Raw genomic sequence first — 16751 nt, forward strand, 5'->3', positions numbered from 1 at the left:
TACACATTAAGGCAATGAGGCACATGCCTGGGGGGTGCCCCCAAGCCAAGACATTTTCCTATAGTGTTTTAAAATAGATTAATGCTTTCAGTAAACATCACAAAAATCTTGATTATTTTAAGCAAAAATTTTTTCAAAACAATTATTACATTTTAATATGTATTTTGAACAGCGCGCACTGTCTATGCTTTAAATTAAACCGCATTACCAATGTTGGCGCATGGTGCTGTTGACAGCTTTGAGGTCACGAAAACTGATTGCATTGCCGAGATAGGAAGTTTCGCTTGGTTGCTCCTTAACTTCATTTGCTATTGAATTGTATAAGAGTGAGGTGTTTGTTTCAAAAATAACTTTTTAATGTGACTTTTCATGTTTTCATTATTTGAGTGTAGTGCAAATAAAAAAAAACTTTGTCAAATTGTAAAAAAAAACTGATAAAAAAATTAAAAATAAATTAAAAATAAATAAAAAGTGTTATTATTTTTCATCCTTGAACCCTTTAACAGGCAGAAAAATCCAGAAGTACAAAATTTCATTTATTTGCCACCTAACTTTTATTTTTTTATTATTATTATTTTTTTTGTGGGGCCCCCAAATATAATTTGCCTAGGGGCCCCAGCTATCCTTAATCCGCCACTGTAGATGACCTCCGATCACGATATGCATTAGTTTCGTTAACAAGGTTTTGTGTGTTAGTGTGTGAAATGCTTTTGTTAAGTCAATGAATATGACCAATGTTATTTTGTTTTTATCCAATGCAGCATTTATTAGGTCTGTGAAATCTTCCAGGAGTGTTGCTGTTCCTTTATTTTTTTGAAAGCCATATTGTGTTTTGGGTATGATTGGAAGTTTTTCAATGTATGTGGAAAGTTTGCAATGCACGATGCACTCCATGATTTGGTTGATTACATACCACATGGCGATGGGTCTGTAATTATTTATAATGTTTCTTTTTCCATGTTTGTGTATGGGTGTGATTAATACTGTCTTTAGTGTTTCAGGTATGTGTCCCATTTCGAAGATTTTATTTAACAGTTTTTGTATAACTGGACATAGGTTGGTTGAATGTTTGTAGATGTCTTTTGGTCTGATTCCGTCTATCCCCAGTCCTTTGTTAGGGTTAATTTGTTGAATTGCCAGTGATAGTTCTTCTTTTGTTATTGTGGGGAACCACATCAACTGGGTTTCTCCTGGACCTTGTGTGGAGTATGTTCATTTGTGTGAGGAAAGGTTGTTTCTTATAGTTTTTGGAGAGAGTTCACAAATTGCTGATTAAAGTTGTTTGCCAACTGTTTGATGGATTTGAGGTTGCAAGCAAAGCTGTGTTTTATTGTTTCTGAGGCAGTGGTTCTGTGTATATTGTCCAGCATTTCTTTAATCAGGTGCCAGGTTTCCTTTATGTTATTCTGAGCTGTTGTTAATTTCTTGCTGTAGTAGTTTCTTTTTGCCGTTCTAATCTGTGTTGTTAGAAGATTCCATTTTCTTTTGTATTCAGCTTGTAAAGCGATATTGTTTGGCAACTTCTTAAGTTGTTTCAATAGAGCATCTTTTCTTTGTATGTCTGTTAATGCATTGTCTGTTATCCATGGATTCTGTTTTGTTTGGGAGCGTATTTTTATTTTTGTTAATGCTTTGTTATATATTTTATTAAATGCATGTTTAAGATTATTATATATAGCTTCAGCAAAGTCTAAGATGCTATCTGCATCCAGTCTGTTTTTCTGATTTTGTCATTTACTATTGTTTCGTTTAGAATGCTATAATACTGTTTTGTAGTCTCGGTGAGTTTTATGGGTTCTGGTTCAGTGTGCAACTGTAATGCTGTGAAATAATGGTCATCCAGTTTGTATGTTATGACGGCTGCTGTGTGACTGTTTGGAGGGACCCATATATTTATATGGTCAATAATAATAATAATAATAATGATGATGATGGGAAAGATATTGACAGCGTGTGGGAAATGTTTAAAAAATACTTAAATGATACAATATTAGAATGGGTCCCTAGAGATATCTTATTAAGCAAGAGATTCATAAGAAAAAGATGACATGGAAAGTAAAAGAAAGAATGAATTCGAAAGAATAACTCTACTGAATGCAGATGATATGCAGATGACTGATGCAGAAGTGATTGTTCACCTAATGAGCAGCCATTTTGCTAAAAGATATCAAATTTTATAGGGGAATGGATACATTTACAAGGGGAATGGATACACCATGTTACTTTTGGATTTTGCTAAGGCTTTTGACAGAATACACCATGGAAGGCAGTTGCATAAATCAGAGAATGTGGGTTTGGATTATAAAATGTTAACATGATTAAGAGGATCACTAACTGACAGATATCAAAAAGTGGTATATGGGGGATGTGAATCTGCAAGATTTAAGGTAACTAGTGGTGTACCACAAGGATTAGTCCTTGGTCCACTGTTATTCAATCTGTACATTAATGATATTGGGAAGGATTTGACAGGCCACATATAGCTATTTGCTGATGATGCAAAGATAGGTAGGATAATCAAGAATGTTGCTGATATGTAGTGCTTGAAGAATGATTTGAATAGGCTGGAATCGTGTGCATGGGAAAATGGATATCACTTCAATGTCAGTAAATCGCACTTTGGTGTGATTAGATATCCAATGTTGCATTATATTGGTGGGATTATTCTAGAAAAAACTGATTAGGCTAGGGATCTTGGAGTTTTAGTAGACAGGAAGTTGATGTTCAAGGATCATATAGCAAAAATTGTAAATACAGAGAATAATGGCAATGCTGAACAAACATTCACATGTAAAGATAAGGAAGTCATTTTGTCTCTTTACAAGGTTTTGATGAAATCTCACTTGTACTATTGCACACAGGTCTGGTGTCCTGGTTTCCATTGTGATTCTGCTACAGTGGAGAGAGAGAGAGAGAGAGTGCAAAGGAGAATGTCAAAAATGATATCAGGATTGTGAAATACATATTATGAAGACAGATTGAGAATTTGTAGGCTGCAGACACTTGCAAACAGGAGAAAGAGGGGTGATATGATTGATAATTACAAACTTCTGAAAGGGTTATACAGAATTTCAGTTGGTGAAGTTTTTAATTTTATGGAGTTTGAGGAAAGGATATGAGTGCATCCATGGAAGTTGAAAATGAATGCTATCAGGAATTAGGGCTAGATATTTCTCTCATAGAGTAGTGCATTATTGGACTGGATTGCTGTTGGATGGTGTGTGTGCAAGTAGTGTGAATGAATTCAAGAACAGGTATGACAGCTGGTGCGAGTAGTATGGCCTCCCTCGATGAGTTCCTGACTACTTGGAGGTCTCTCTTAATAAAAAAAAAAATAAAAAAAAAAAAAAAAAAAAAAAAAAATCAGCTAACGCCTTTTTATTCCCGTATACGGGAGTAGGCGGGGCCATTTAGCCCTATCTAACTTTTGGAGACTGAGTGGGCAGTTCAATCTCCACTGGTACCCAATCAGAGACAGATGGCCCAAGGCTATCACTAATTAAGCGGTACGCAGTGAAGAGAGACGGCTCAAATGTGCCGCCATCTCGTGGTCCCTAATCCTACCACAATATATTTAATGTCTGAAATAATGTGGGTTCTACGGTCGATTTTTTTGAGTTTACAGGACGAAAAACCCGAGTTTCCGGGAGGAAAAACCTGCTTGCCCGTGCCAGAGATCGACTAACTCGGGAACCGGTCGAAAAAAGGCTTAGAAAAATTTCCTCTAGTCGCCGACTAGACTCGAAACCAAGCCTTCCTTCGTGCGGCCAAGCGCGATGGTGTGCAAACGCCACATCCACTGAGCTACACAGGCTACCTCTTTTAATAATAATAATAATAATAATAATATTTATTTAAATTAAGGGGATATTAAATCCCACATTGTTTCAAAACCGAATAAGAAACTCAAAGATCTTTATTTAAGTAATTTAAGTAATAATAATAATAATAATTTGTCATCCATTCCCACAACTTTTTTAAACATGTAATCTATTCAACACCTGATACACCTCTAATTCTTTTACTTCCAATTCTCCTAATACTTTCCTCCCTTCTGCATATTGCACACATCATTTACACCAGTATGATATACACTGATGGAAATGTCATTCAACTGATACACTGATGAAGTGCTCATTCAATAATTTCACTATATTATTATTATTATTATTATTCAGGCCTCCATGGAGTCAAAAGACTCATCGTGGGTGGTCCTTCCTAAGAACATAAAGTCTATCAAGACTCATCAAGGGGAGGTCGCCCCCTAGGAAACACAAAGTCTATCATACCACTCTTTAAACTCATTGACCGTTCTCGCTCCCACCACTCCATCAGGCAATGCATTCCACGGTTCAACCACCCTCCACGCAAAGAAACCACTCCTTACTCTCTTGCACACAGTTTCCTTTCGTAACTTGTAGGGATGGCCTCTTGTCATCACTCCTTCCTGTTGTTCAACCAAGCGAAAGAACTCCCCAGTGTCAACCCTGTAACCACTTCTCAACAGTTTAAAAGTCTCAATCATATCACCTCTCCTTCTTCTATCCATCAAACTCTGCAGACCACATTCCCTCAGCCGATCCTCATAACTATCCTTGTACAGTCCTGAAACCATCTTTGTTATCCGTCTTTGTATCCTTTCCACAGTTAATTTATCCCCTTCAAATCCTGGAGACCAAATCTGAGAACAATAGTCCAAGTGTGGTCTGATCAGAGACTTATACAACGGAATGATAACCCTCTTATCTCTGCAGGTCAGTGTCCTTCTCATAATTGCAGCAATCCTCTGTGTTACCTTCACCGCCTTTGCAATATGTCACCTAAACATCAGATTTCTATCAATCATCAACCCCAGATCTCTTGTCTCCCCTACTTCCTCCAGTATAACTCCTCCCATAGAGTATACAGCATCCCATCGATGTTTCCCAAATCTCAAAATCCTCTTGCTTATTAAAATCCTCTTGCAGGGCTACCACATTTGCACTATTACTAATAATCCTTCCCAGCTTTGCATCATCTGCAAACAACTGAACATCCCCTTGCAATCCACTGGATGTCATTGATATAAAGGTTAAACAATATAGGTCCCAGTACTGAGCCCTGTGGGACCCCAGTTGTAACCCTCTTCCTCCTTGAAACTGCTCCACCATACACAACTCTCTGATACCTATCAGGCAGCCAATCCTGAATCCAGTTGACCAATCTGACATCCAGATCCATGTGCTGCTGGAATATGAGAGGACATTGGCCCTAAGATCCAAAGAAAATCCTAAGGAATTTTTTAGCTATGTGGCCAGTAGGAGGAGAAATGACTGTGGAAGAATGATATTGTGGGATAAAAATGGGAATAGAGTGACTGATGCAGAGGACATAGTGAAATTGTTCAATGAACACTTTATTGGAGTATTTCATCCCAGAGGAGTCAGTTTAGATGCTAGAGGGATAGGGCTGGTTCGAGGTTTAGAGGTGCAGAAGGAGAGTGTGTTTCAGATACTGAGTACTCTGAATGTCAGTAAAGCTGTGTGACTGGATGGTATTTCACCACGAGTTTTGAGAGAGTGTGCTAAGGAACTGACAGTGCCTTTAACCTGGCTTTTCAATGAAAGTCTGGCTTCAGCAAAGGTGCCCAGGGAATGGAAGGAAGGTAAGATAGTGCCATTGCATAAGGGTAGTAACAGACTGGAAGTGTCTAATTACCAGTCTGTGTGTCATCAGTAGTTGTTAAGATCTTGGAGAAAGTAGTGAGGGACCGTATACAGCATTGGGCAGATGAGGGTAATGTTATCTGTGAGAGTCAACATAGATTTGTGAAAGGGCGCTCTTGTTTTAGCAATATGCTAGCCTTTTATAATAAAGTTACAAGAAAATTAGATGAGGGAAAGGCATATACTACAATTTTCTTAGACTTAGCGAAGGCATTTGACAGGGTGCAGCATGATAAGCCTTCGCTAAGTCTAAGAAAATTGTAGTATATGCCTTTCCCTCATCTAATTTTCTTGTAACTTTATTATAAAAGGCTAGCATATTGCTAAAACAAGAGCGCCCTTTCACAAATCTATGTTGACTCTCACAGATAACATTACCCTCATCTGCCCAATGCTGTATACGGTCCCTCACTACTTTCTCCAAGATCTTAACAACTACTGATGACACACAGACTGGCCTATAATTAAACACTTCCAGTCTGTTACCACCCTTATGCAATGGCACTATCTTACCTTCCTTCCATTCCCTGGCCACCTTTGCCGAAGCCAGGCTTTCATTGAAAAGCCAGGTTAAAGGCACTGTCAGTTCCCTAGCACATTCTTCAAAACTTGTGGTGAAATACCATCCAGTCCCGCAGCTTTACTGACATCCAGAGTACTCAGTATCTGAAACACACTCTCCTCCTGTATCTCTAGACCTTGAACCAGCCCTATCCCTCTAGCATTAAAACTGACTCCTCTAGGATGAAATACTCCAATAAAGTGTTCATTGAACAATTCCACTATGTCCTCTGCATCAGTCACTCTATTCCCATTTTTATCCCACAATATCATTCTTCCACAGTCATTTCTCCTCCTACTGGCCACATAGCTAAAAAATTCCTTAGGATTTTCTTTGGATCTTAGGGCCAATGTCCTCTCATATTCCAGTTTCGCTTTCTTTACCACACTAGTCACTCTTCTGGCCTGCGTCTTATATTCTTCATGCATCTTCTCTTCACCTGTCTCCTTATATCTCTTCCATAGCCTCTTTTTCACATGCAATTCCTGTTTAATATTATTTGTCATCCACTTTACTCCAAATTGTGTCCTCTTCTTCACTCTTGGTATATAACTTACCATTGCTGCTAACAAATATTCTTTCACAATTTCCCACGCACTAATGATATCCCAGCCTTCCAATTCCTCCCTCCATGAAACTTCCCGAAGTTGACGTCTAAGAGTATTATAATCACCTGCATTATAATTCCACATAAGTTCCTGTCTCTTTGATATTCCTGCATGTCTATTCATTTTCCAAGTCAGAACCATATGGTCACTCTCTCCAACTGGTGGGAGAGATGTCAACTCAGTTATTATCAACTATTTTGATGCTATAACCAAATCCAAAACTCTTGAACCTCTTGTTCCCTCTGTTACATGTTGCCTAAGACATTTGTCCCTCAAGAATTCTAGAAATTCCATTCCCCTATTGCTACATGCATCTTCCTCTCTCCAATTTATACTACTGTAGTTAAAATCTCCCATAACAATCATTCTTCTTGCACTTGCCAAACTTAGCTGTCTAAACATCTCCTGGTCCCCATCCTCTGTGCTCCTGGGTCTGCAGCAACACCCCACTAAATATCCTGTCTTGCCACTTCTACCTCACACCATACGCTCTCAAAATCATTTTTCTCACTTCCTTCCAAAGCCTCAACTCTTAGAGGACATAGGTTATCACTTATCATAAGCAGTACCCCACCACCACGCTTTCCCCTCCTATCCTGACGAAAAATGCTATACCCAGCGACTTTTATTCCTGTTGTTATATCCCCTTCTGTCAACCACGTCTCAGTGAATGCAATAATTTTTGGCCAGGCTGATGCTATCTGAACCACCAATTCCTCTCCCTTATTCCAGATACTCCTGGCATTAGTATAAAGCATATAAATGCCATTGTTTCTATACCCAGCATTATCCCTTCTAGACTCCACTGGGCTCAGTGTTACCTGAGATCTTCTCCCAAGTATCCATTCCCACAAGAGGCCACCCCTGCTATCATCCTCCCTGGGACACACTGACTCGTTCAGAACAGCAATCTCTCCAGATGCCTACGTCCTTCCTCATTCAAATGTAAACGGTCTCTCGCATACAATTCCTCTCTTTCCTCAAACACACTCCAAGCATCCACATATACCAGTCCTCTCTTGTCACACATTCTTGCTATTATGCCATTCAATATCATCTGCTCAGCTCATCATTATCATACCTAGGCAACATGCACACTATGTTCCCTCTCTCTGTCTTCTTCCATACAGTCTCAAGCAAAAATCTCATATCTCTCGCTGCCCGACTTACATTACCACTCAAGTCATTCGTTCCCACCATCTCAATCATCTCATCCACCCTTTCACCTCTCTTAATTGCCATAGCCACCCTTTCTTTTGTTCCTCCTGGCAAACACTCCTCACGCATTCTATCTTGAACACCACGGATCGTTGAGTCACCATAAATTATACCTCTTACCATTCCCTCTCTCCTATTGTTTCCATTCTCTCCTCTTCTTTCATTCCCATAGGTCTCTCTCATTCCCTCTCCTCTACTGCTATTCTCTCTTCTAGCATTCCCATATCTCTCTCTCCTACTGTTTCCATTCTCTCCTCTTCTAGCACTCCCATACATCCTCTCGTCTTCTAGCATTCCCATACCTCTCTCTCATTCTATCTCTCCTACCGTTTCCATTCTCTCCTCTTCTAGCACTTCCATATCTCTCATTCCATCTCTCCTACTGTTTCCATCCTCTCGTCTGCTGGCATTCCCATACCTCTCTCTCATTCCCTCTCTTCTACTGTTTCCATTCTCTCCTCTTCTAACACCCCCCATATCTCTCACTCATACTCCCTAAATTCTCTCTCTCTCTCTCCTACTCTGATTTGCCTTGCATTTATCTCTTCCATTCACCTAATCTTATCTTTCATACTTCTGCTCTCATTTACAAGACATTCTACCTCCTCTTTCAACTCATCTTTCTCCCTCTGCAGGTCAGTCACTCTTAATCTAAATTCACTCTCCCAAACAAAACCATCTCCTAAACTTTCACAGTCACTCACACCTTCCACACTATCAACTATTATTTTCTCATTCATATATATCTTTTTTTCATTCTCTCCTATCACACTACCTGTCCTCCTACGTTCATTCTCCATTCCTGGAGCAACAAAGTTGGATATCGATATTTCTAATGCACTTATTTCCTCCAACTGCCTGCATTTTGCGCACATACGTTCTCCGCTCTCTTTCACAAGCCACATATCTAATTCCTGAGATGCATACATGCCGCAAGTACTGCATGCCACAAAGTCCCTTATGATATTGCTTATAATTGAGTTCTTAAATGGTGGAGGACTTGGCGATACACCACTTGCGACTGCTGCTGAATCCGCCATCATTCCTTACTGCCGATTAGCATAATCTTTAATAATTATTCAATTAATAAATTCCGTTAAATAAATAAGAAAAAAAAAGTACAAACAATTACAAGCAAAAAACATTTAAGTACTAAATGTAATTAAATAAATGAAATATAACTAAATACAGTAATGAAAACTTAGCTTCGTTTTGTCTTCCACCGTTATGCATTCGACTCCGACGGCAATATCCTTTGCAATGGTCACTTTGCTGCCATGCCTATTCACGAGTGTCAACTTTCCATAATTGTTCTTCCTCTTGCTTGCCATATAGTGGAATTTTCTCTTGAATTAGCCTTGGACCTGTCAATCTACTCTCCTGCTGTATCTTTTCTTTCCTTACCATGCTTGTCACCTTTGTAGTCTGCACTTTATACTCTTTGTGTATCTGATCATCACTCTTTTGTACCTCCTCCATAACATTTTATTTCAACATTGCTCGGTTGAGTTCACTGTTCATCCATTAAACTCCTACTCTGTTTATTTGCTTAACTCTTGCTATACAGTTATACATTGCTTTGGTCAGATACCACTTTATGACTTCCCATGCACTGTCAGCATCTTTTATTCACAGCTCATCTACTCAGTGTACCCATGCTAGTTGACTACAGATCTTTTCCATAATCCCCCACCTTATAATTCCACATACATCCTTTTTTTTTTGGTAGTAACCTTTTCTTTTCACCACTTCCCAAACAAGTACCTCATGATCTCTCATCAACTAGCAGCATTGTTAATACTAATTAGCGACTACATCTTGTGAATTTATCACCAAATCAAACGCTCTAAAACTACTAGTTGCTTCAGTTACATACTGTTTAAGATATTTATCCCTTAGAAATTCAACAAATTCATTCTTCTTGTTCATGTACACTATTTCTTCCTTCCATTATATATTGCTGTAATTATAGTCTCCCATTACGATCACCTTCTTATTACATTCCCAACTAATTTGCCTGAACATTTCACAATCAGGATTCTCTACATTCCCTGTTCTGTAACAGCATCCTATCAGATATACTGGCCTGTCAGTTTCAACTTTATGCTGCATGGATTCAAAATATGTCATGTATTATCAGCTTCCACACTTAGTGGACACAAGTCCACTGCAATCATTAACAGTATCCCTCCCTTTCCTCTTTTCACTTTCCTATTCTTCCATTTCTATTTCCAACAATACATCGTCCTCAGGCAGCCAAGTTTCACTTATACCAATTATCTTTGGGCATACTGACTCGATCAGTGCAACAAACTCAGCTCTCTTATTTCAAATATTCCTTACATTCGTATGTAACACATAACACTCCATGTCTTTGAGGCCATTCCACCAACATCAACATTCTATATTCTAGCTGCTATACCACATTTCTCTCTCTCTCTCTCTCTCTCTCTCTCTCTCTCTTTGGTCTGATCACTCCCATTTCCCTGATCCTGACTCTGATTGCTATTCATACCTGTCTCATCCTCATCTTTATGCATTTCATCACTGTATCCTGTTGCAATAACATCTTAACCTGTTTGGTTGTGATATCTTTCTTCACAAGTACCCTTTGATCATTTGCTATACTAACTTTGATTTTACATTTGAAAAGCTACTGTTTGCCTTCTCAGCAAACAGTAGCTTTTCTAAATGCCCATTAAATTCAACCCATTAACTGTAAACCATTCCAACTTCACTTCAAATTCACTCTATAGATTCATAAACTGAATCCCTTGCCTCATGCAACTCAGCTGTCTTGCTAAGAAACAAGAAATAATGTTATTTTTATTTAATTAATTTATTAATATTATATATTAATTATATCCCTCACTCAAGTCTGCATAAATCTCTGTACATAAGAATCATACGAATAAGAATCAATACATAAGAATTATCATAAGCATATTCATCACCTGCCACCAGCCGAGTTTCTGGATTATTTAACTGTTAGTAAACCCATGGTACTAATCTAATGTAAGATAGGTTTACAACTTTTTGTAGGTGGAATTTCCAAAATTATTATTATTACCCTAAGACCTTATGATTGTGGAGTCAAAGACTCATCTAGGAGGTACCTTTGTCATACACAGCTCATCATACCACACCTTAAATATATTCAAATTCTCTGCAGACACCACATTTTCAGGCAAAGCATTCCAATTATTCAAACTCTGCATGCAAAAAACCTGCCTCTTCTTCACACCCATCTTATGCAGCTTCCAGAAATGACCTCTTGTTCTTCCCTGATCTCCCACCATTTTTATGAAAAACCTTTTCAACACATATCCTATAACAACCCCCTTACCAACTTGTACGCCTCTATCATATCACCGTTCTTCCTCCTATCCACTAGACTCTGTAAATTACATCTTCTCAATCTTTCCTCATATTACATTCCAGAGATCAGAAATAAACTTAGCCAGTCACCTCTGGACCCTTTCCAACATCTTTTCATCGTTTTGAAAAACCAGGTGACCAAATCTCTTCATAAGTAGTCCATGTGTGGCCTAATCAGAGCCCTATACAATGGAACAAGAATCTCCTTACTTCTATAAGTCAGTGTCCTCTGCATCATTCCAAGAATTTGTTGTGTTGTCCTCATAATTTTGCAATGCGTCCTCTAAATTTTAGATCCTTATGCACTATCACTCCAAAGATAGCTTATTTCCTCCACCTCCAACCAAGTCTATCCCCACCAAGCATAAATTCTACATCCCATCTTTGTTTCCCAAATTTTAAAACCGTACATTTTGCAACATTGAAATGGCATCCCTCACTCCCATGTCCTATAACATGAGGAGTAGAGCAGATGCCACAATATCTGCTCTACTCCTCATAGTTCGTCCCAACTTTGCATCATTTGCAAACAACTGAATATCCCCATCCAAATTTTTCCCAGTATCATTAACATACAGGTTAAACAATAATGGCCCTAAAACAGACCTCTGAGGCATGTCACTAGTGACTTTCCTCTTCTGGGATATTGCTCTCCCATGCACAACTTGCTGATAATCAATCCAGTGCTCTAGTCTAGTATCCTGTTGAAAGTTTATTTTTCACTAGGTTAGACTATAATAAATTTAGTTTAATCCTTTATCCCAGTGAGAGCAAACAAAGTTGGTGCCTGAAAATATCTTAAGGACTGAATACAGTGTTGTACTATCTTACCTGGGTAAGTAGTGCAACACCAGGGCAACTCATAGCAAAGGTGGAGCAAGCTACCAACACTCCTATCCCAGTATCTCCCATAATGCGAAACAGATCTCCTTGTGGATATGTACACTGTTATGCATTAAGGGATTGGCTACTACCCAGACTAGTTTCAATCTTTATCGAGGTCTCTTCAGTGTTGGTAGCATGCTCCACCTTTGCTACGAGTTGCCCTGGTGTTGCACTACTTACCCAGGTAAGATAGTAATGACTATATTCAGTCCTGAAGATATTTTCAGGCACCAACTTTGTTTTCTCTCACTAGGATAAAGGATTAAACTAAATTTATTATAGTCTAACCTAGTGAAAAATAAACTTTCAACATCTTTCTCTAAATCCAGAGTAATTTAATTAAAAAAAAAAAAAAAGGTGGTAAACCTTTTGGCAACTCCTATAGGTGAAGATGACCTTGCTACTGCTTCTGCCTGGTATCTCCAACTCTGGCTCCCACTAAAGAGACCTCGATAAAGGTCGAAACTAGTCTGGGTAGTAGTCAATCCCTTAATGCATAACAGTATACATATCCACAAGGAGATGTGTTTTGCATTATGGGAGATACTGGAATAGGAGTGTTGGTTGCTTGCTCCACCTCTGCTATGAGTTGCCCTGGTGTTGCACTACTTACCCAGGTAAGATAGTACAACACTATATTCAGTCCTGAAGATATTTTCAGGTGCAAACTTTGTTTGCTCTTACTGGGATAAAGGATTAAACTAAATTTATTATAGTCTAGTATCCAATCCCATCTGCTCTAGTTTGACTATCAACTTATCATGCAGTAATCTATCAAAGGCCTTTACAAAATCTAAGTATACTGCTGTGTATCCATCTTCTTTGTCTAATGAAGCTGTCACCTTATTATAATAAGTAAGTAGATTACTAAAACATGACATGCCTTTAGCAAATCCATACTGTCCATCAAAGATAATACCATTATTGTCAATCCAATTCTCATTAACCACAACAACTGACACACAGATAGGCCTATAATTTCATCACCTCCCTTATGAAGCAGCACAATCTTGCTTTCCTTCCACTCTTTTGGAACTTGATCTTTTGGAATTTGCAAGACTCATATTAAACAAATATGTCAAGGCAGATGTCAACTCCCTGGCACATTTCTTTAAAATGAGGTGATATATTATTAAGTCCCACAGCCTTATTAGCATCATACTTGCTCAATTTCCCATGTATCTCTTGCTCACTTACAGTCAGTCTCTCCTTCTCATCATCAACTGCTCTCAAACTCTCCATGATGTCACATTCACAAGAATGAAAGACTTTACCATTTTCTCCATTTTTTTTCCAATTAATGTCATCCTTCCATAATCATTCTTTTTTTTTGCTGGCTACATATTGAAAGAACTCTCTAGGATTGGTTTTGGCTTCATTAGCTAACTACTGCTCATTGTTCACTTTTCCTACCCTTACCAATCAAGTCACCCTTCTTGATTGTTCTTTCTAATCCTCATGGAATTGATTATTTCCACTCACTATATATTGCCTCTGCAATGCCTTCTTTCTCTGTATTGCATGCTTAATCTCTTCATCCATTTCCCACCTGCCTTATTTAACCTTCTGACCCTTGGAATATATTTAGATATTGCTTCTACTAGATAGTTCTTGAATATCACCCAAGCAGCATTAATCTCTTTTCCACCCAACTCCTCATTCTACATGCTACAGCTCAAGCTGTCTCCTGAGCTTCTCATAATCACCTGCCTTGTAGTTCCACATACACCCTTTCCTCAAAGAAGTCATCACATGGCTGCAACCATCCAGGTAATCTCTTCATAGTCATTCTCACCAACTGGAAGGAGCGTTTGCATCTGATTCATAATAACATCCTTTTATGAGATGATTAAATCCAAGACCCCCAAATCCTTGCATGGTCTTTGTTACATACTGCCTGAGGTAGTTGTTCCTCAAAAATTCTAGAAACTCATTTTCTTTACTTCTGGTTGCTATCTGGTCATCTCAATCTATATTGCCATAATTAAAATCACCCATACTGATCACCCTTTTTCTATTTGCTTGGCAAATGTGCTTATACATTTAATTTTCACTTCCTTCCACATTACCAGGTCTGTAGCAACATCTGACTAAGTCTATTCACCTGTATCTCACACCACACTGTCTCAAAACCACTGGCACTATTTCTCTCTTGCATGTCTACCTTGTATGGACATAACTCTTTCCTTATCTTCAATAGCACTCACCTTTCCTTTTTACCTTTTCTATTTTCATGAAACACATCATACCCTTCCATCTCTATTCCTTTGCAGGATATATAATATTTTTTTTTGCATGTAAACACACATACATAATATACACATACAATATAAATGTTATTTATTAGTATAAAAAATAACTCATTTCAAATTTTGTTTTAATATAAAGCACCTTCATCACCACCAAGAGACTTGACAGTGTTTGCTTCAGAGGATGATCCAATAACAATCAATCTACATTGGCAGCCACCTAAACAACCAAATGGTCAAATAACTGGTATGTCCAAGTGTTTTTATGTATTTATTTTATTTATTTTCTATAGTTGTACTGTATCTTTATAATTGTATCTACAAAAACATAAAATAGCATGGAATACATCTTGGTAATATGTATATATCTTGTTGGGCAGAAAGCTGGAATTACAGTAATCTACCATTAATCTGACCTTCAAAACAGTGATCCTTTAATTAACTGACCCATGTATGTCAGCTAACTTACAGTGGAGCATCATGCAATTGTACTTATTGTACTTCACTTACCCTTCAGTTATCAGAATGGCAAATTGCTTTTCTACTGTGTGAGATAAATGGTAGAGTACTATAGATAATTTATTGATTTCATTCTAATTACACCAGATGGACATATCTTATCAGAGTACAGAAAGATAGGAGCAAATCGAGAATAAGAGGAATGATAACAAATGAGTCAATGAATAGGTTGCTCTAGAGAAATGGTCTGCAGTTTGGAATATGTAGAGTAATTTTGATAGGCAGAAAGGCTTTAGGGCCATGGTCATGTTCATACATATATGGCCTGTCCTTAAATTAATTTGGAATTGGGTTTCTGAATAAATTGTTGGTCAGTGAGATAATGGTTTCACCAAATAAAACCACTCAGGACTTGCGGACCATGCACTAGACACCCACCACAAAATACGCTGGAAGAAAGCCTGTATGGCGCTTGTGAAGTAAGCAAATGTGAGAATGGGAATGATCCATGATGAATGCAGTATCTCAGATTGGAAATGGCATGATCATTAAAGGATCTGAGGGTGCCTGTTGACCAGCAGATATTTCAGTGCACATTTACTAATACCAGTAGCATCAAGAATAACAATGAAGGTTTTGATATTGGTTAATTTAATTAATTAAAAAATTATAGGTATTAGTTGACTTTTTTCTTTTTTTTAATGAGAAAAATGATTCAAGCAGTTGATGTTGAAACAGAAATAAATCGTTATAAGAGGAAACAATCTAAGACCAATTAAACAAAACTACAGTGATGCATAGCACCGGTTAGGTGTCTCTTTTACAGTCTGTTGGTAATGTTTATTCTTGTAGATAAACTTGTACGTTGGCTACACATGACTTTAAATTCTTCAGGAAATGACAATGTATACTAATATATTAATTAAAAATCTTTAATCAATACATTCCAGTATTTTGGCAATGTTACATTGTCATCTTCTGAGAACATAAAAACTATGATATGTGCATGCAGGCACTAACAATGAGCAAATGAGGCTGAAGAAGGCAACCAGTGTTGGTCCTAGAGTCCTAAAGGTGCCCCTTAGCTGGCTAAATTGGATTGCCTTGGCTGTTGGGCTGATGTTCTAAGGATGTAAGCTTCCCAAATTTTGAGCAGTCTCATGCATCCAAATTTGTTGAAATTTGGGAAATTTTTTAGAGCTGATGCTGGTTCTAGGAAAAAATCTTTCATATTTATATTCGCTATGGTGTAGTAAAGTTGATTTCTTCCAGCATATTATTTTGTATTGGGTGTCTAATGCATGGTCCGCAAGTCCTGAGTGCTTTATTGATGAAACCGGATGTAGTCTTTGTGTTTGGATATCCTGATATTAGCTGTCCTCTCTGTTTGGTCATAGTAGGACAGTTTACAGCTACAAAGGACCCGGTATACTCCAGGTAGGTCTAGGGGAAGTGGCTGGTCTTTGGTGGAGCAGATAAGGGATCCCAATTTCTTATGTGGTTTGTAACAGATAGTCAGGTTATAATTTTTTAGGATTTTTGTGAGATTTTCAGAAGTGCTCCAAATATATGAATGGTGATAGATTTAGTGTAATCTCTGTTAAAAGGGGGGGTGGGGTTGTGGTTAACTGGTTTTAATATTTTTTGGTGGTTGTAGCCATTGGCTAAGAAGGTGTTAAGGATATGG

The 16751-nt window shown here is 38.0% G+C and overlaps 1 protein-coding gene across 6 annotated transcripts in view; it reads left to right on the forward strand.

The window, feature by feature from the left end:
- The window catches only part of fra (neogenin protein frazzled), a 535028-nt gene that overhangs the window by 367566 nt on the left and 150711 nt on the right, over nucleotides 1–16751 (forward strand). For all 6 annotated transcript variants that reach the window (XM_090412604.1, XM_090412608.1, XM_090412609.1 and 3 more), the window contains exon 17: nucleotides 14745–14852. In XM_090412604.1, coding sequence (XP_090268730.1) covers nucleotides 14745–14852 — 108 coding nt within the window. The remainder of the gene's footprint in view (nucleotides 1–14744; nucleotides 14853–16751) is intronic.

The sequence above is a fragment of the Typopeltis vanoorti genome, chromosome 23 (assembly GCF_054136105.1).
Source record: "Typopeltis vanoorti isolate ZY-2024b chromosome 23, IOZ_Tvanoo_1.0, whole genome shotgun sequence".
In the NCBI taxonomy this organism is placed as follows: domain Eukaryota; kingdom Metazoa; phylum Arthropoda; class Arachnida; order Uropygi; family Thelyphonidae; genus Typopeltis; species Typopeltis vanoorti.